The sequence below is a fragment of the Taeniopygia guttata genome, chromosome 5 (assembly GCF_048771995.1).
Source record: "Taeniopygia guttata chromosome 5, bTaeGut7.mat, whole genome shotgun sequence".
NCBI lineage: Eukaryota > Metazoa > Chordata > Aves > Passeriformes > Estrildidae > Taeniopygia > Taeniopygia guttata.
This window is the reverse complement of record NC_133030.1, coordinates 35,757,986-35,780,069: the sequence shown is the minus strand read 5'-3', so window position 1 is coordinate 35,780,069 and position 22,084 is coordinate 35,757,986. Positions and strand designations below refer to the sequence as shown.

Below are 22,084 nucleotides of genomic sequence, written 5' to 3'. Positions count from 1 at the left end.
CATGCTGTAAAATGTATCATTAATGTTACTAGATGTACTATAGACTTCTGTGATCTGAGACTGCTGCAGGCAGTGTGCTGGGAGAAAAGCTTTCCAGATTGTGCTCATGCAAATTTCTGTCTGTGATCACATTCGTTCTGGTTCCCACTACAACATTACTTTCACACTCATGTGTGCTGATCACTCAGTCTAAACTTTTTTGTTATTGCAGGTTGTATGACTACAACATAGCATCCCTTTGCTAACACCTTTACAAAGGTGAGAAAACATACAAATATGGAAACAAAGACACAAGAAATCTAATGGATATGCTTAAACTTTCCCAGGAAGGGGGTGGAGTTCGTCCTAACCTTTGCCTCCTGACTTGAACATGTGCCCTAACAGATTACTAGATCAGGGCAGCTGTCAACTTGTTCATGGCATTTAGTTCAGCTTGTCTTTTTGTTCTGAACCATTGTTTTATTCTAAACTGGGGATCTTTATAATTCAGATAGGAATTTCTGAATGCCGGGAAAAGCAAATGTGAAATCTGATCTATTTCAAATCCGTCCTGTTCTACTGTGAACAGTTAGTCTCATAAACTCTGTTAAATCATGCAAACAGTATTTTTAAATAATTTAGGATTGATACAGTCACAAAATAGCCATATAATAGGAGACAGAGGATGAGCAGATATATCCAAGAAATGTTTTTTAAACATTGCAAGTGAAATGAAGAGCCAAAAGAATGTCAAGGAAACCTATGGCCAGTGACATAACCTCTGCCAAGAGCCTCAGAACAACCAGACTGTTTGGGAATGTAGGAGAAAAGCAGGCAGTGCTCTAAAAAATGATAAAAGCAGGAAATCACAGGCAAATCCTAGTTATGAATTAATCCGACAGAAGTCAAATCCAAGAAATTGTGATCAGTGAATCATCAGTAAAAGGGCACTTGCATGTAACATATGAGTTCAATTCACAGGTACCCAGTCTGTTTTTTAAAATTAAAATTTAAAATAGGTCAAAAATATTCAGTGTTCAGATGAAAGTTGAAAAAAGAAGCTTTCAAGATCTCAAGTCTGTATTTTGAATGTTTGTCTAATACATCAACACAGGCTGACTTGCCAGAAATATTAAAATACAAGTAAAAGATCATAAATTAGTAAATTGTCAAGTATTCTTAATATGTATTCTCATTGCCAGACATTTATAATAGTAAAAGCAGGTTACTTAAATAATTAGTGCCAGCTAGTACTCAGAGAGCTCAGAACAGTTTAACTTTAATATGGAGAGCAAACTAGGTTTGCTTCAGGAAAGCCATCCTGAAAGAATTAACAAAGATTTAACTTGGATACATGAAAAGTTTCTGTATTTTAGATTTGAATGTTCATTTATAGAACTATTATACCATGCAGTAGAAATCTTTTATTAAACCAATGGATTCATTTATTTGAAATAAAATTTTTGTTCAGTCACTGTATTTTGATAGACTAGGCTCTGCACATAGACAGGAGATAATGGATTGAACAGGATGTCCTTGAAGGAGAAGAGCTCCTTCAGATTACCTCTCTAATGGAGATACCTCTCAGGAGATATCCTGCTTCCAGTACTCGTTGCACTTCTGAAGGCTAAGAGGAAAGATGCACCCATGCTATCTGGTGTAACAAATCAGCTCCTGAATTACCTAACTATAAAACTCACAGGGAAAAAATTAAATAATCTCTTTTTAAAATATCTCAATGTCGTTTTAAAACCTATTTAGGAAGATCAGCTCTGGTACCTTTATAGCAGCTTAGCCATGTGCATTGTAAAGGCTCACTAGTACTGCTGCTATCACTGGGTTTTGAAATGAGTATAGCACAAAGTTACTAAATCAGTTTTGGTCTTACAGAACCATTTGGTCATACTTTCAAGCAATTAAAGAAATTGATGTACAGAGACTTTTAAAAGGAGGCAGGAGACAAAATTTTATGGACACACAGAGCTATAACAAGATATAGATTACATTTTGGAAAAGAAAAAGGAAGCAGAGAAGATTTGCAAGACATATTCTAACACTTGTAAAGTGAAGCAGAGAAATGAAAAATTAAAACTTTGGGTTACACATTTAAAGAAATTTTCCCACGCATTACATAAGGGATGCTGGAATAAGCCAACATTTTGTGTCATAATAGGCATACAAAACATTTTCCTCCAGGCTTAGTAAAAACCAGAGAAACAGAAGAATTTGTGTGCATACAAAGTCCCCAAAACCAGTGTCTTAGCACATATGGGAATTTATAGTCTCAAGATTAAAATTTGCCGGGGTAATCACTCCACTGAGCTTGTTGTGAAAAAAAAAACCCACAACAGAAAAAAAAACAAAAACCCCAAAACAAACAAAAAAACCCCCACAAAAAACCAGCCCTGTATCTATAAATTTTGAATATTGATGTCTTTCCCTCTTTTCACTAAACCATGTGTATGTCTGTGTGTGTGTGTGTGTGTATGTCTGTACCCATCTCCCCACCTCATGTCTTCAGCTACCACTTTGTTACAAAGAAAGTCAAAAAGAGCTCTGCTGAAGCACTTTATTCATAGTAGGACCCAGTAATTCTGACGAAAGTACAGCAGCTAAAGGCAGATAAAAATGGTGCTATTTCTCTCTATTATAAAAGTCTTAGGCCTCTCTATGAAACACTTTAGTCACCTACTTTGCATATCAATGTTGCACAAATGGCCTTGTTCATACTTAAAATAGTGTAGACTGAGCTTATCGTTTCAGTCATTCACACCACTCAGAAACTGTTTGAAGTCTCTCTAGGAGAAAAAGTCAGCAAACTCTTATTTTTTATGTATTCACATTTTAAACCTGTTGAAGTTCTACTTCTCTGTCTCAAAAAAAGGAAAAAGTTTTGCTTTCAGGGGAAAGAAAAACAAAGATCACACTGTTTTTAAGACCAATGCATTCTGTTACCATTTCTCAATGCAGCTCTAAAGAGAAAAAAAGCAGGCTAGTTCAAGTGTCATGAATCTTGTAGGAAGACTTGCAGGAAAAGCTATTTTCTTTAGGAGCAAATATCCTGCCACCTTAAAATATCCAGTACAGTATGAAAGCTAAGATCAACGTGTTTCAGTATTTTTTTTAAACTCATGGTAAAAAAAAATGACTGCAAGAGGAGACGTGGTGAAAATTATGCCATCTTTTTGGTTTCCATATTCATCAATGAATAAATAAGCTTCATCCTTATCTCTCTGAAAGTACATCTTCTCTTCTCTTACAGTCCATTGTGTCTCTGGCCCATGGACACTCCACACTGAGAGAAATGAAATACTGGTAGTTTCAGGGAGAAGTGAGAAAATTATTTAGCCTTGTAAAAAAGAATTCAAATAAACCAGGCACATCCAGGTATTAAGGAGTCCTTTTCTGATCGTGGGAAAGGATCAAATGTGTTTAAGTCTAACCTAAAAATGATCCTGAATGCTAATCAACTAATGTATTGTTAACAGAGTCTTCCCTTTTTCCTTAAGAAATTTAATACAACCATTTATTTATACACTGTTATATAAAAGACTCTTTGCCTCGCCCCTTTCAAAAACATTTAAAGATCTGTGAAAAAAGTAATTCTTAATAAATAAGATGGCAGCTTTGCTATATTATTGGAAAAAATAGTAAGAAACAATAACATTTAGCAGTTTCTAATTTCAAGTATTGATCAGCATAGTATGCTGGGCATGTAGAAGTTCTACCAGAGGAGGATCCTCTTATCTTTAATCTCTTGTTTTATATGAGGTGCTGCCAAGTGCATTTCTGATAGTGGGTAAGAAAATTAAGCTGGAGTGCTAAGTCCACCTTGCTATCACCTCAATGTGAATGTCCTGCCATACAGTTGACTTTTGTGGAGGCATCTCAGGTGTATGCTGAGGACAGAGAAGGATAACTTGGAGTGCTCGTCTCCTAGCTCCAGTGCTCACACTGTGGAAGAGAAGCAGTAAGAATATACAGATGCAGAATATAGGCAAGGCACAGGTTTGATATTTGCTCTTGAAGATTTAATTTTGTAGCCTTTGTCTGAAAGTAAGACTTTTTTGCAGTGCATTACTGCTTCAAGCAAAGTCCAAAAGGCTTTCTTTTCTATACTGACTTTATCTAATGAGTAAAACAGCAGTGGTAATGAAATTGACAGGTGCTTCACCTGTGTGTCTGAGCCTGTTTTAGTGAAAACAGTGGTAAAACTCCTGTTGATTTTCTGGAGAAAACTGAAGCCCAGGGTCTATGACAGGTGTGAATACTGGCAGCTGAATGTTGGTAGGTCTTTAATAACAGCTGACTACCAGATATAAAACACAAAAATACCCCTGGATTAGAAAGCAAGGGGAAAATCCTACCGTCTGGCCATCATTTACATTATTTGTTTAAGTAAAATGTGCATCCTAAATACCACTCTGAATAATTCTTCCCCAGTGCTAGGAAATGGTTAAAATCTGGCCACAAATAAGGTTTTCATGAGTTGGCCTGAAGTGAGTAAATTCCACAAAGAATTGAAAGGAATCCAGTCCTTAAAACAGTGTTGGAGGTAATATTCTAGTTTCACCTCCATCCAAATAATCTGAAGTTGTAATTGGTGTATTGTAACAAGACCTAAATATATCAAACAAAGAACCAATGTGATCACACCAACTGCATCTCCCAAAGCCACCTGCTGTAATCTGCATACATCTAAAAATAAGTCAGAAAAAAGTACATTATTTTTAAAAGAAAGCTTTATTCTTCATACAAACCTGACTCTGTCACATATCACACGGCATCATTAACAAGGTAATGCAACTTTGCTTAAATCAAACAATATTGCATCATGAAAGTATCCAACGGAGTTAGTATCAGCTTTGTTCTTTGTTCTCTCCTGGATGGAATGTATGTGTGTTTTGGTATCAACTCATCTCCTTTAAACTGCTAGCTTATCCAGCATGTTATATGAATGATATCTTTGTCAGGTAAATCCACCACAGGTACTAAAATCAGAGCTGGGGTCTTCTCTTCCAAATATTTTTCAAGGTATTCTTGCAGTCCTAAAATAGAAACAAAGCAACTAATGACAACTTGTCTTATTGTGTCCTATCTCTTAAGAATGATTTCTAAATAGTTTTCTGAAAATTATTGGGAAGTAGCAATTAACAAAAGGAAGTGAAATGCTGCTCTTAAATTTTCACTTTATTTAGAAGGAAAATCTCCCACCTCCTTAATTGAGATTAACTTTGGATGTTGCCTAAGGCCAGACTTCAGCAAAACAGTTAAATGCATATTTCTCAACCTTGAGTGAGTGAGTGGTCTGTTGATTACAGATACAGAGAACTGAACTAGAGTAGTAGTAGAAATACCAAAAGGCCAGCTGAAATTCAGTTCTTTGTAATTTTTGATATTTGGATGATCAGCACATAGTTGTCTGTAAATGAAACTCTTTTCTCAAGTTCTATTTTGGGGCATCAATCAAAAGAGAAGAAGTTAAAAGTGGCCATTTAAAAAAAAATATTATGAACTTAATTTCCATTTGTAATCAATGGATGCATGCCATTTTGAACACATAGTGGAGGAAGTCCAGGAATGACAACATATATGACTGAATATTTGGAATTACAGTTAGATTCAAACTGCTAAAAAAACAGAATCTGGCTACAAGAAGCTCTAAAGGGACTGGTAGGTATGGCAGAAGTTTGCAAATTTATAAGTCCATTTCGGGAACAGAATTAATAATTGAGAAGAACTACTTACAATACAGAAAAAAAGTAAAGAATGGAAAATTTAAACTTGGCATCAAGACATTCTTGTTTGTGCTCAGCCTCAGTGAACATGCTGGAAACCAAGCCACACAGAACCCTAAAGAAAACTACCAAACAGCCGCTGAATGACCCACAAAAGACAGTTTCCTAATAATAAGGTATAGCCTGCAAGGTTCTTGTTTCAATAACGTATTTCTGTCAGCAGCTTCTGGGATTATGGCAATTCTTTATAACACTAAGCAATCTTGGCTAGAAAGGGTGTAAAGAGGGCAGAACTTGCAGACTGTCAGAGCATTTTTTTTTTTTTTGGCGTCACTGCCTGTGAAACTGCGAATAGGCAGTTCAGTCAAAGTGTTACCTTATCCAGGATAAAACAGGAATTTTGCAATTGTATTCACTGAAGCCAAAACTCCTCTTTTTTTATCTGGCAGCAGTAGCACAAATTAATGTAATAATGGCAATGCTGCCTACAAAATACTGCAAAGACAGTACCAGTCTTCTGAAATTCTGCTGGTTTCCTTTTGTATTAACATCATTGACTTTGGAGTTGAAGACAGACAAGGGAGAGCCAAAGATCAACAGCTACCTCAAAGGTCAAAGCACTTCTTCATCTGGTGTGCAAAAAGGAACTCATTCTCTGCATTACAGATATTAATTAGTGACCTGGTAATTAACTATTAACTAGCATTTTTCTTGAAAAATTTGACCTCAGAAAATTTTATGGCTATGCTGACTCAGAAGACTTTAAGCGGAAGGGGTAAAGACAAGCCACCTTAAAATCACTGATTTCACCCTATTAAAATTACATTCATTTTTAAAATCAATTAAAATTGTGAAAATACAATTTTAGACTTTAGCATTTTATGCACAGGCTTAAAAACTGTGAATCAGTGCTAAAAGCTATCAAAACAAGTCCATGTATACCTTTTAGAGGGGGAATTTTAAAGTGGGGCTATCTGGAAATAGAACTCCATTCTTTGGTGGGTTTGAGGTGGCCAATATTTTTGCCAAAATAGCCATAAACATTTACATTTGAATGCACCCTAGTAGCCTTGCTTGTCAAACAGGAAGGGCCACCTTTCCTAAAGACCAATGCCTTTTCTATTGCCAGTGCCTATATATATAAATGAAATGTGGATAAAAATCTGGGACTTATGCCTCTAAATATTTTACTGTATTTACAAATCAATTAGTTTGATATGAAAGCAGTGCACATCTAAGTGCAGCTTAGATGTGAATATTTATACACTTAAAAATTGTGGATAAAAGTCTGCTCATGCAAACTTCCCCTAAAAAGCGGAGACTGGGTCTTCTAAAACAGTAAAATTGTACTCTAAGGTCTCACAGAAGACAACATACAATTAGTAGATCTGTGGCAACCTATGAAATTATAGCAAACTAAAAAAATTGACAGCTATATATTTTACCTGCTATAACAGGTTACTCTAAATCTTCCAATACTAATGGTATATTCTTAATGATGGGAAATTAATGAAGATGCTATTTATATTTTTTTCCTCATTCAAAATATGATTTTAGATAAATTAGAACCATGAGTGTTTTCTAAATGTGTAACTTGTTTGATTACAAAGATTTTCAAAAATTTCCTTACTTTAATATCCTATATGGGGAATGCTTGTTCAGTTGTATGCCATACTTATAAAAGTTGATTTTAAAAGCAAAACCAAGTAAAGGACAAAGGGTTACAATGAGTGTGTTTACTGGAGGTTTAATAGTGGCTATATGGGTATAGATGTCTGATGACAGTCTTACAGTTATTTAAACTGCCCTGATAGAGGATGTTTAAGTACAAGCAAAACCAGCTGATTATCAAGCAGCAAACAAGTGATGTGCATTCTGGATCTTTTAATTTCCTGTGAAAATCCACACCAATTATGCTAGCCACACTTGCAGTTTTATAGAGGCCACCCAGGGACTCCTGAGGTAAGAGAAGTCAACAGGGAAACATGAAGGAAATATCTCAAAGACATGAAGGGAAGCCTTTAGGAAGCTGACAGCCCAGCTGAGGCACCTTTACACCAACGCAAGCAGCATGGAAACGGGAAGAGCTGGAAGACACCATGCTGCCCGACATCATGTCCTTGTTGCCATTACAACACAGCTGAAGGTGGGCCCATGGGAATCTCCTGAGGTTTAACAAACCAAGTGCAAGCTGTTGCACCTGGATTGGGATCACCCCTGGTGTCAGCACAGTCTGGGGATGGACAGATCAGAGCAGCCCTGCCAAGAAGGACTTGGGGTGCTGTGGGTAGAGGCTGGACATGACCCAGCCATGGGCACTCCCAGCCCAGAGAGCCAAACATGTCCTGGGCTGCATCTGGAACTGATTGCCCAGAGAAATTGTGGATGCCCCAGCCCTGGAAGTGTTCCTGGTCAGGTTGGATGGAGCACAGGGGAATCTGGTCTAGTAAAACATGTCCCTACCCAAGGCAGGGGGTTCGGACCTCCTCAAAGCAGGTGAACTTCATCCTTCAAGATGGATCCCCTTGCTCCCAAATAATCCACAGTAATTCAGGGAGCAGGTTCCATATGAAGTGTCTCCTGCACTACTGTATGTGTGTGTGTATATATATATATATATATACATACATACATATATATATATATTTTTTTTTAACCTGGGTGCAGCTGAGGAGTATGGACATAACTAAAACTTAAAAGTGAACAAAATTTATTCAGTGCCTTCTGGCATTACCATCTATTTCTGCCATCGCTTTGTGAAGCCAGGATACTGAAATTAATAATTTGATGATTTCTCATGCTGACTTAGCACCCACTTCCATATAGTATGGCACAAACTAAGAGTGTAAGCTATTGTTTTTAAAGGTGATTTTCATACCAGGTAGACAAAGCAGTGCTCAGAGAGCTTTTAAAGGATCATTCCAAAAGACTAGGAGTTGATTTCTATATCTTTGCTGTCACTGCTCTCAGCTGGATTTAAGCAGCATCAGGTGAGGCCACAGAATCCATTTACATTTTTCAAAATCAGGTCCCTGTTATTGTTGCCATACTCTTATTTCACTGTATATCTGCAGGGGAGTAGTAATCTAATAGCTCATATGAAGAAGGAAAATGGTAGCAAGAAGGAAGATCACATTTAACCCAGTACATAAAAAATCACTTTCATATCACTTCTATCTTTCCTTCACTTTTTAACCAAAATATATTGTTACATTGCTTAGAGCAGGTTTTAAATCCCTGAGCTAATAAAGCTCCATTGCTTCTGCTGCAGAGATCTGACATGCAGCATGTACTTTGAAAAGATGCATCAGAGAGGATCAGGTTCCTAACAGTTGACTAAGAGTTCCAGTCCCAAAAGATCTGCCCCTGGTGTGCAGAACACTTAACCCTTCGACCAGTACCAACATGACTATTCACAAATTATTGATGTCCCTAAATCCCTGGCAGATTGCAGACAGTTCTTGTCTCCCTTGAAGCCAAAGCATATGGTCACTAATGAGATGGATTAAAAATACATATACACATTCAGGGCTTTGCCACATGAATGTAAAGCCACAGAAATGTTAGAAGGTGATTGAACTGGACTGAACACTGTTAAATACATGATTAGCTTGTTATGGATCATTTCCATTGATCTATATTCAGTTTCACAGCATAGTTTAATTAAAGCTGTCTGGAACAAGCCTCTGCCTTAAATGATCAGGCAGTGCAATGAAAAGGTGAAACACGAGGAACTAGAGATGCCCCTCCCTTTCTTAAGCATCCAGCTGACTGTCTCTGTGGTGTCCAACCACAGCAAGATCAGAAGCTATGCTTTAAAAGATTGTCTGTTTTTACAGTCCAGGGTTTTTACATATTTTTCATAATAGAAAATGATGTAGTGGAATATAACATTTGGGGAAAAAAAAACTGCATAGTTTGCTTGCATCATTGCAATTAATGCTTTTCTATCCAAAATAAAATCACACCCAGTAAACAAGAATATAATATTGGAATATAAAAGGGAGTCACCTGGCAAAATATGATTTTGTGCTGATTTTTTTTTTTTTTTGTTGCAGCTGTAAAGATTCTAAATCACAATATTTTTCACAGTCCAGTACTTGGCTTTTCATGTGATGCCTCATACTTTTTGTTACTATTCTTGATGACATTATTTCACGTTGGTCATTGTACGTTTAAGGGACCAGTTTTTCAAAACTGATGTAAGCTCCTTCATAGAATACTGATGATGAACTTCAGTCACTCTGGCCTAAGATATTTATCTGAATACAAGTTAAGCAGTTGCTTTGAATTACAGGGGAAGTCTGTTATAGCCATGATATATGAGACAAATGACCAGTAAGAGTTTGGATAAGGCTGTGAAACTACTTCAAACCTGCGATTTCCTATGGCAGTCCTTGGAACTGTGACTATAAAACAACTTGTGTTCTTTGCTACATAACTTTCATAACATAATCTGTGTGGTTGAGATTTTTGAAACTGTGTCTAGATTTCTCTCCCTTCTTTCAATGGCAACAATTGATGAATGAGTTTTCCTGTTGAATGGTAATACACAGTAACATTTGTTAAAAAAAAAATGCAACTAGTGTAATTTAGACTTTAAAAAAATCCCCAGGTTTACTGTTTCAGGCCTATTTGTAACTATACATACCACAAATTAAAAAATAAAAATAAAAAAAACCCAAAAAAATTACAGAGGGAATGGTAGTTGTGTTTGGAACTCAAGTCATATGCCCAGTCAGTCGCCAAGGCAGCCAGATCTGCACATCTGTATTTGCAAACAATTCTTTCATAAAACCTGTTTCCAAGAATTCCTCACATGGACCCATCTATACTAACAGACTTCTTTCTTCTCCCACTAAGCTAGTTTTAGTTGTATTAATGAAAATACCTTTTTCATTTAACCACCTAACAGATGAAAATACAGCCTATACTGAAAGCACCAAGGCCAATGTTAGCCATCCTCTTTCAGTTTGTTCCTAATACTGGAGAACCATTTTAGATTATTGCAACCTCTTTTGTGAAGGATACAGTTATTGGGATCTAGACTGATAGGACTCTGTCACTTTGGATATAAAAAAGGGCAACACCTACCCCAGCAGAGCATTCACCAAGAGAAATCATGGAATCATTAAATAGTTTGAGTTAGAAGGGACCTTTAAAAGCTCATCTAGTCCACCCCCCTCCCTTGCAATAAGCAGAGCCATCTTCAACATGATCAGGTGGTTCAGAGACTCATTCAACCTGACCTGGAAAGTTTCCAGGGATGAGACATAAATCACCTCTCTGGGCAACCTGTTCCAGTGTCTCACTGCCCTCAATGTAAAAAACTTCTTCCTCATATCAAGTATGAATCTACCCTCTTTTAGTTTAAAACCATTACCCCTTGGATAAGGGGTACACTGTCACTACAAGCCCTATTAAAAAGCCTCTCTTATTTTCTGACAAGCTCCTTGTACATATTGAAAGGCCAATACACACTCTCCCAAGAGCCTTCTACAAGCTAAATAACCCAAACAACCTCAGTCTTTCCTCACTGGAAAGAGATGTTCCATTCCTCTGAACATTTTTGTGGCTCTCCTATGGACCTACTTGAACGGGTCTATGTCTTTTTTGTGCCAAGAGAAAAATCTGCTATAAAGAGAATACTAGTGCTCAGTTATATTTCACTGCTAGTCCTGTTTGTGCAGTGGACTTCTTGTCCCTTTGGAATCTATCCCAAACCTAAAAATTCTAGCAATATTTTTAAGCAGGCTACAGTGAAAACATAATGAAGGTTGCTCTAGGCTTGATGGGTACCCACAGGAGTTGTAGCAACTCTTCCTACAGCTGAACAGATGAAAAGAAATGAGGAAAATGAGCTGTGTTTCCCTGCATGCCATACTGATAACTCCTGCTCTCAGATTTAGTGAGGAGAAGCTGTGAGCTCAAAAGGCAGCAGTCATGGACCTTACTGTTTGTGTGAGATACAAGAAAAAGGAGTGACTGGCTTATCTTAATCCACACTAATAAGTCAGTCAGGATGCCTGAACTCTGTGTGGCCAGCAGCAAGAGGAGAGGGACAGCTGGTATAAAATGATCATCTCTGAAGGAACTCAGATTCTGCCTCTTCCTCACCCAGCCTCACAATCCTCTGCTGTTTCTCTGTTTCATCAGGAAGGTGTGGGAAAGAAAAAGGGCTCACTCACAATCAGGGAAGGCATTAACATTTACAGGACCCTCACTTTTCTAGAGCTGAGTCACTTGGCTGAGTAACTGTACAAGTCTTTTTAGGCTGTAGCTCATGCATTTTTTTTTAGCATCTGAAAGAAAATTAGTAGACAAAACAGTTATTTTTAGTATTGCTTTGATTGTGGGCCTGTCAGCCTTGGTGATGCATCTCTTTTATCAAGCTGCCACAGTATCTTGTTTTGTTTTCAGAGCAAAGTTTGATTAAAGACCAATTTCAGAAAAGTTACTCACTGTGGGCGTTAATTAGTGCTTCCTGGCCTCTGCAGGGTTTATCTTATGATATGTTTCACTTACTAAACCCTGTAATTCAATTTACATGAAGATGGGAATGAAGCAACCCCTTTCTATTCTTCTGAAGGCTTCTGTTTAAGTCGGTCCTGAAAGAAACTCTCTCCTATCATTCCCTAATAAGGAATTCTAGTTTCTAGCATTTTAAAATCAAAATTAAAGCAATACTTCACATCTATAATGACTTTTTCAACTAATGAACTGAGAAAGAGCTTCAGAAGGGGGTAGGTAAACTTTAGGAAGCCTTTGCTTCTAAATAGGCTTTTCAGTGGTGCCCAAGTATACTTAGAAAAAACAGATAATCATATTTTTCTCTTCCTCTGCATCTTTCTGGGAGTGGAGCATTGTCATTCTGTAGGAGAAGGTCACTGGTGTTGCCCTCTTCCTCTCTCATTAGCAGACAAGAAAAGGCTTTTGTCTTTCTGAAAGCAAAAGGCCAGCTACTAGGTCAAAAATATTAAAAAGGTAGTTGATGAAGAGAGACTTAATAGTACCGGCAGGTAAAAAGTAGCAGGTGGAAGTAAAATTTTTAACATGATATAGGTAATTAAGAGCTACTGAATAAAATTAATGAAAAGAAAATGCCACTGGGGTACTATACAAATACAAGCAGACCAAATAATAAAACAACAACAACAACAACAACAACAACAACAACAAAAGACCAAAAAACCCAAAAAAACCCCCAAAAAACCAAAAAAAAACAACCCAAAACCAGTCCAAAAGAAAATCTGACTCAGGTACATTGAGTATTTGAAACTAGATTGAATAAAACATGAAACCAGTACTAAAGAGACCTGTGAAAGAGAAGATGACCTAAAATGGTCTTTATTTTCTTTTTTTATATAGTAGACAGCCTGCACAGGAAAACTGAGTCTGGGTGAGGCAACATATTCAAGCAGAGTTCATGGACACTGCCATCCGAAAACATCCTCTTCTAAGTATATGTTCTGTTGTGAACTTACTCCCAGATTTTAAAACCTAAACTTCATCCTAGTTGTAGTATGGACTTAGGCTGGTAGGCATGTTTCCTAAAGTGGTACAGTGTGACAGACACTAGAAATGCTGAGAAGAAAAGGAAATAAGACAATGATAATCACAAAATACATGAATATTTACAACAATTACAATTTCAGGCTGAAATGCTATCCCTAAAACAGCTATAAGCCACCCAACTTTAGTAGTTACCTTCCAACGTGCACACAGTACCAGTCCAATTAGGTACGTTATCATGCACATCAAGGGCAAATTGCAGAAATAAATGTGACTCTTTTAAAGATAAACAAATGTTGCTGAGCTCCTCCATGTATTAGTTAGGGCTGTTTTTCAATAGAAAGAATTAAGATTTGGCTTCCATAGCAATTCTTTCAAGCTGCTGGCTACAGCTTAGAAAATAGCAGAACATGAAACATACATTGCTGTGTTTTCCAATGTTCTGTTTTTAGTCCTGCCCTATATACAGACTGAGAATCGGCCTATACAAGGTTATAAATGTGCACTTTTGTTTAAAATGTCATTAGCCTTCTGCACTAAATAAAGAAATACTTGAGCATGCCCTTCCAATACTCACAGTGAGGTCTAAATATAATTTCAAAGAAAAGGGAGGACTGAACTTTCCAAGTACAATCACTCAGAGAAGAACTTGTGCTTTTTCTAAAACCATGACAGAGTGCAAAGATCACGAGCCTGTTTTCCCTGTGTGCTATCCTTCAACCCTGTAATAATCCAGTCTCTTTATGGGGTGAATAGTTATTGAATTTGTATGCCAGCTGTGTCCAGAATCTCTGGGGAGGATGGGCTGTAATGACACCAAGCAGGGATGAGTTATGAGTGGAGACAGATTATTACAAACATAGGAAGCAGTAAGGACCCATTTTTCAGTAGGCATTTAAGAATGCACTTCACAGTATGTGTATGTACTTGTTCACTCATATAGCCTCACCTGAATGTGCTTATGTGGGCAGATACAACCACAGGATTCACTAGAGGCTCACACACGTTTTTGTTGACTCTAAATCAGATAAACATGTACTTCATTTTTTTTCCCAGATTAGTTGAAAACTTGGTGTGAAAATGATCAACTGCAACAGCACCTGTGCAATAACTATGGTACTTGGTTTTTCACCCTTAGGTCAAATCACAGCTACTGCCTCTTGGCCCATAGTCCAGGAGAACGAGATGGGCAGATTTGCAAGCTGTAGGACAGTTGGTTGCAGTGCCCTTCAGGTAGGGCTGGGGACACTGATGGGGCAGCGTGTGTAGGAAGCCCGGCTGTGCCTGCTGGTAATGCAGGAACTTTTATCTCCAGGGCCTGTCAATCTGGCACCTTTCACAAGTGTTAAATTCACTTAAGTTTATTTTTTAAGAAGCTGTCATGAGACATACTGAAGCAAATATGTCCTTCAGTGGTTACACATGGACTAAGTTGTAACAATGTTTGTTAAGTGCTTTGACATCCCCAAGTGATATGTTTGGTACAGCTTCCACATTTGTTCGTTTAGTGAAGTCTGCTAAATAATCTTCAAAGCCAGTGGGTTAAAGAAATACCTGAGTGGACACAGTGCATCCAAAAGGCAGGACCACAAAGAGATGTTTATATAATTAGAGGACACCACATACATCTGCCGGAGAATTTAGTCTATAAATAATAGAAAAGCTTTCTAAAAGATGTTGTGGTAGGCATCTTTCAATTGGGTACAGAGAAGATTATGTGATACTTGCTTTATGTCAAGTTAAGCTGTGGTAATTTAAAATAATACTGATGGAATAATTGTTTTCTAGGCCAGATTCTCAATAACTATAAATGGTAGCTATGCTAATCTACAGCTGCTGAGGAGATTGCATGTTAGATTATATATTTATGTATAGTACCAAGTGCAAACTAATGCAGTTATTTCTAATGTTTGCCATTGTAAAGAACTCTGAAACTTTAAATCAATCTCCTGCCCTAAACAGGAGTATAGTAAACAGTGTATTCTAAGAGAATGTAAACAGCGTATTCTAACAGAAACAGATAAAAGTGCACTGAACATATTAAAAACATTATTAGGTCAATTAAGATCATTCATATTGATCCAGGTCTGGCTTCACAGCAGTTTAATCAACGCCACCTGGAAGATGTAACAGAGTGGTCCATGGCATTCACTGCTTTTTGTGCCAAGTGAGTCCACAAATGACTAAAATTTCATTAGTGCTGCAACTGACAACTTTTGCAAAATTAGCCAGAGCAGGCTTAAAAAAAGGGTAGATCAGAATTTAGAGGTGGAACAAAACCCAGTTTCTGTTTTAATGGGGAAATTGCAATGTCAGAGGTTGCTGATGATCCACCCAGAAATTTGTGGGCTCTTGATAGCCCCACTACTTACTTCCCCTTGGTCTTGCAGATTTACATTAATTGGATTTTTATCCTATATGGCAGTGACCCAAGATATCAGTACCCTCTTACTCCCTACAGCCAAGGAACAAAAAGAGAGAGATGAAAGTCTTTTTTTTCCTTCTCATGGCCTCCAAGGATGACAAATAAATCTCAGTGCTAGTGCTTCCTGTGTAATATGAGCTCATAGTTTGTTACTGAGTTGGGAACAGGAGGCTTGGGAGAATCATTCAGCTATGTCAGCCAACGGCTAAATGAAAGAAAAAGGGCCTGCAACTTGGCCACATAGTGATATGAGCTACAAGTCGTTTTTGCTGTAACTAAAAGTTATTAATAGCATAATTTACAAAAGCCTTAAGTAAGACTTACAACAGGCACTAAATAAACACTAAATAGCAGACCAAGTCTACCACCAAGAGTTTACCACTGATACAAAAAACCTGAAAGCTGAAAAAGGAACATTGGATAGGTAGGAGCCATAGAAAACAGTGGAAGAATTACATTATTTGTTGGGGTAATTTGTAGAAAAGCCAACAACTGATCCAAAATGCTGACCCAGCATACACACCTTCTCTTGAGAGCATACCACAGTGAGGACACACAAACAACAATACAGTGGCAAAGAACTGAATCACCCTTTTGCTTGGGCAAAAGGAAATCCTGCTCCTGGATTTCTGGAAATTAAAATCACAGTCCCAGAAGAGCAGTGCTGCACACGTTCCACCTGCTCTGTTGTTAAACAACTTCACTGCTTAGAGGCCTCTGCTCTTCTTCCACCATCGGTAGGTGAGGTTGTTTACAGGTTGTTTGAAAGTTACCTGTGGACTTTGTGACAAAATAGTCTATTATATCTGTCATAAGGCTATACATCTAACTGTATTATGATTTCTTACTAAACATTGGTATATATTTTATACCACAGTATATCATGAGTCTGCAATAAAATTAAATTATCACACAAATATTTATATTAAAAAAAAAAGATTAAATACATGGTCTCAAACATCTGTTTTTTAAAAAGATCCCAAAAGCTTATGTAGAATGCCTTTTGGAATTACACAAACTGTAGTGTAACTCTTATATTTTGTGTGACAGATAAAGTACACAGTGTAGCCCAGCAGTAAATGAAAAAGCTGCTCAGATCTGGTCTGTTGCTTAGAGATTTCAGGTTAACCCAGGTGGATCAGCCCCTAGACCCATCAGGTGGGCCAGGACCCACAGGTGACCAGTTAGTCAGCAGCACTGACAGCTCCTCTGCCGGACCACTGGTTCTTTTGACAGCTATTTCTGCTTCTGGAGCCTTAAGCTACATTTCCATTAAGAACTATGTTAGCCCAAAGAGATACTGGATTAATGAAATTGAAAATGCTCAGAAGAAAAATGTATGTGGTGCTTTAACCACTTTTAAGAAACATGAAGTGCAAGTGATGGAAGTGTGACCTTTATCTTTTCTACCAACAGAAGCCCAACCTCTCAGTCACAGTGAGAACATTAATTTATCCTTGTGCTTCACTGTGTTTAAAGAAATTATCTTTAAACAGCATGAGATTTGTTTTTAACAATTTTGCAGTACAGGTAGAAGAAATAAATTGTTTAAGAAGAGATGTCAGTTTTAAAGTAAAGCTAAGAGGCCCACATAGCCCTTTCTTTGGTCAACACTGATACTTGGCGTTAATTTCTCAGGAAATTTCATATCTGGAACATGATCACTAGAGTGGTCTTACCAGTATTTCCTACTCTACATTAGCTGAATGAGTTGCTTTTCTCCTTAAAACACTTCTCTTGCAAGGTGGTTTTTCAATTACACCACTACTAGGAAGATTCAATAGAATAAGGACATCATCTCCTTTTCTGTTTTGCAGAAAGCCCATTTTGGTAGAAAAGAAGGCAACAAAATATGCTCTGCCTAACTTAATTTCTGCCAAATCATTTTGCAGGGCAAAGAAAACTAATTGGCAACTTGCTACAAGAACACCTGGGGTCATTACAAGTCCCAAGAAACCTGTTAAGATCAAAAGGTGAAACAGGAAAATGCTAAAGGACGAGGATGATTACTATGATTATTAATCACCATCATTTAATCAGTTTCATTTTTGACTTACCAGGAGTAAAGAAGCAGAATAAAGAAAAATTAAATGGTTCTTATAATTTACAGTCACAAGTTAATTCTAAATATATCTGTTTCTCTTTGTAGCTCCTAATTTTGGTAAATCTAGCACTTTCAAATGCTACTATTATAATACAGCCAGATTCAAAGTTATTAGTACATTCTTTAGTAAAGCATAGCACTAAAGAATAAAATACTATTCTACTTGCTTAAAAGAAAAACTTGGTTATCCATTTCCTTCAGAATCCTAGCTTTCCCTCAGGGGAAATATGGAAGTTTTAAATACACTGATACTTTGCTTTGCCACAATTCTCTCTTTTTGACCTCTTACATTTTTTTTGCCTGCTCTCACATTTTTGATGATTTGTTTTTAAATTATAAATCTGATTTTAGATTCATTTTTCTTAAACCATTTGCCAAAATTCTTTACAAAAATCTAGAGACAGTTTCATTCTTAAGACCAACCAAGGATTTACAATATGCTAAACTGGGCAAAAATTCTGTAGTAATCAGCACAATATATTTTATACTACATCACAATAAATTTTTCTGTCTCCACATCGATATAACTTTTTCTGCTTTTTACAATGGTTTACAGCTTAAATAATTTAATACAACAGTTGTTATATTTTTACTGCAAGCTTGTAAAACTTGCACGGTAAGTCTCTTGCATGCAATACATTAAATAAAGAAATGACAGAGAAGAAGGGCAACTGATGATCACTAAAACTGTAATTCAGGTTCTGAATGTGTCATAAAGTGCTTCTGTCTCACTTGTGTTCTACACATCTTGTCAAAGTTCCTCAGATGAACCACCTCCCATATTCAGTTCTTGCCTGTTACTCCAATGTTGATACAGGTAAAACATTTCACATTGATTTCACATTTCAGTCAATGCATTGATGAAGGGATGGTCAAGGAGAAAGGGCCCCTCATAAAGATCCCAAGGGCAGGAATGCCATTGCCAGCTCTGCCATTGAGTTGCTGGAAGACCCTGGCCAATTTATTTGGCTTCATGAACATGTATAGAGCTATGCTTCATTTAATTTTGCAAAAGTTTCAGTGGAGAATAGACATGCTCCTTAACTGTAAGGCAGCACCTTTCTGTCTCATTTTTGTGTTTCTAAGCAACTGAAATACTTGATCCTTTGTAAAATAAAACTCCAGATTTCATACTTCCATTTTGTAGAATAAAAATAGTACTTTCCTGTCTTTGTGAAATGCTTTGAGATCCCTTGATGAATAATTGTTACTGCTTTAGTGTATCTAAGAGCTTATGTAAAAGATGCTGCTTCAATAAGACTCTTTAAAATTATGTTTTACATTAGAGACTCACTTTAAATATTTTTACAGACACAGTTCTGTCCATCTCTACAAAGTAGGTCACTGTATATCCTGTATATCCACAAGAACATAAGTCTGCTACTTTTAAAACCCCTTTGCTGAAATAGTGATTTATGTCAGAAGTAAATTTTACATACTTGGAAATGCTATATGCATTTCTATTTCAATTTCCATCTTTCTATTTCTGTAATTATTAATATTTTTGAAACTCAGAATAGAAATTTATACTATGTGTTATATAGATTCTAAGGCAAGGCTTGATAAAAACATCCAGACAATATTTCTGATGGCTTGGCCCAAAAATACATAATTAATTCCCACAAAACACTTACCTGTGTAGTCTTAATATTGCTAAAGAAAAGACCCTTTGTCTAGATGATGAAGATTTCTTAGTAGAAAGGTTTGTGACCTCTAAGAGATACAACATAGACAGCTGAGAAAAGAACTTATGGACATTTCTTTTTTTTAGAAAAATATTGTAAGAGTGCAGATTTATGAAGATTAATTTCTGAATTGTGTTGCTATGATTTCAGCCCTTGCCTATATGAATCACTCATTCTATCAGGTGAAGAACCACAGATGCCTGCATACTCTCTGAGATCTTTGGTTTTTGCTTGATGCTTGAATGGTGCAATGTGAAAATGAATAATGGAACTAAAATCAGCATTGAACTCTGAGATTAAGCAGCAAGATTTTTTTTCCTCAAAAAATAAAGTAAAAAATAACACTTGGAAGAGGGTATGCCTGTGAACTTGAAAAACTTCAAGGAAAGTACCTAGAGGGTTGCATCTCAGTTTCATTTGATGGTTACCTTTTTCCTTCTCTTTAAATATCTTAGCTATGATGTTTGCCTTTGCATGTTTGAAATTATAAAGGAATTATAAATTATAAAGGAAAATTATTAGCTCAAGTAATCTGTATTATGTGATGGATTTTAAGAACTACATTAAGCTCCCTCACTCCAGAGATGTATGCATGCTTAATTGGTTGAATAGTATTTGAGAACTGATGAAAAAATGTGCTGCATGTAGTGTTCTAATTTCTGTTTGTTGCCTATCAAACCAGAAATCTATTCACCAGAATATTGTTTCCAGTAGAATGAGACAAACTGTGGATCCTTTGCGAAGTATTCAATAAGGGTGGGCATACTAGGAATAAATTATTTGGAAGGTAGGAAAAACTTCTAAGTAATAAAACAAGAAAGCATCCTGGTAATCTGAATCATTAACTCCTTAGTTCCAGCCTAAACAGACAAATCAAGATCACAAAATATCTAAAGAATGACCTAACTTCCATATGGAAATGTCTAGAAGTCATCCATTACTATTGCTGCTTTTCCATACAGCAGACACTGAAATCAATATGCTGCATTGGTTCAGTAAATTTGCCTCTTAACAAGTTAATAAAACAGTGATCTCCACATAGTCTTTCCATCAAACTTTCATAGAAAAAAATGAGAATATTCAATGTGCTAAGATAGGGAAGATCTGCTCCATTTGCTCTGCAATGATAATCTTTTACAAAAGAGGATTTTTATTATTAATTCTTTGCCTTCTGGGGATATTATAATTTCCTAGAATGTAAAAATGCCTTAAGCACAGCAATTTGCTGAGCTAGACCGAATTTCAGGATGTTTCAAATGAGCAGATAAACAACTGCATAATAAGCAATTATTAGATCAAGACTGTACAGTACAGATATAGCAGTGAACCAGCCAATGGACAAGCAAGTAACAGATACTGTTTTTAAAACTAAGAGTTAGTGATGCTTTGACGTGCATCACAACATTTCTGTTAAGAATTAAATATCCTACTGCTTATTTTTTCTTTAGAAATGCAGATTATTTTTTCAGTCAAATCCTTGGGGTCTTAATCATTGGACACATCACTCTGCATATGAATATTAAGGAGTTTAGCGGCTGAGCACAACTCATGTGCTAAAAGTGATTAGACTAATTTTTTTTTTCAATTAAATAGTTACAAATCAATTGTATAAGCCTGTTAAAAGCTAGTATATTCTCAAGCCTTGAATTCTGCAGCTCCTTAATGAAATATTTTATCTTACTAAATAAATTCATATACACTACAGAAAAGTCAAGTGTAAAATTAATGCAATTTATATGGCTACCAATATTTTTAGGACCTGGGTATTCTGTACTTATATAAAATTTTGTCAAGCAGTCAGAATGGGTGGGAAATATCGCAGCTAGATGAAAAACAGAACACTTACGCTGTCTGAGATGCAGAATATAGTTATTAGTTGAGCTTTTCTCTAAAAGAATCAGACATGGAACAGTAAGAAGGGCAGATATCTATAGTGACAGCTTGATGTTTCAGCACAGATCTACCAAAAAGATTTGTCCATTGAAATGAATGATACAATTCACACACTCAAAATTACTGTTTTAATTCTGAGTTTTCTGCATCTACAAGGACTACTTTAAAAGATTTTATGGTGATTCATTAGTATAAGTCATACTCATTAGAATGAGTGTTGCAAGCACCATTTCTAAAATAGGAAAATTCAAAACCAGTGGTTTGCACCAAAACCTGATTTTGTTTTAAATTTAGGATGGAATTATTTTAATGTAATTTAACAGCTTAAAAGTTTAACATCTGATGAAAAATAGGCCTCTGTTCCAAAAGATTATTAATCCCATTTCAAAATCCAATGAAGGGTCCCTTGGAGCTGTCTGTCAACCAACACAAAGAACCTAGGTCATTAGGTTGAACAAAATAGTTAACTACTTTTAGGCAGTTAGACAAAATTGATCTTATCTGAGCTGTCCAGGCAACTGTGAATTGCATCACTTTTTTTTATAACAGCAACAAGGAATTTAAATAGGCCTCTGGTTAAATGAGTTATTACTGCAAACAACTTCATTGCACAGTCCCTTACATTAAATGATCAGCTAATCCTTCCTAGTTCAAATTCTTCTGCAACGGTTTTCCAGTCTCAAAACATCAGCTTCAAGTAGAAATTTAACTGATGTTCATAAAAGACAATAAAGTCAAAATGTGACAC

At 36.5% G+C, this 22,084-nt stretch overlaps 1 protein-coding gene across 10 annotated transcripts in view; it reads right to left on the bottom strand.

Moving 5' to 3' along the window:
- Positions 1–22,084, bottom strand: part of DPH6 (diphthamine biosynthesis 6) — a 230,517-nt gene that overhangs the window by 36,345 nt on the left and 172,088 nt on the right. For 9 of the 10 annotated variants that reach the window (XM_072930168.1, XM_072930161.1, XM_072930162.1 and 6 more), the window contains one exon: positions 4,704–5,027. The exons of the other annotated variant lie outside the window; for it this stretch is intronic. In XM_072930168.1, coding sequence (XP_072786269.1) covers positions 4,977–5,027 — 51 coding nt within the window. In that variant the 3' untranslated portion in view covers positions 4,704–4,976. Of the gene's footprint in view, positions 1–4,703; positions 5,028–22,084 lie in introns of those variants that run through there. 10 annotated transcript variants of the gene reach the window in all.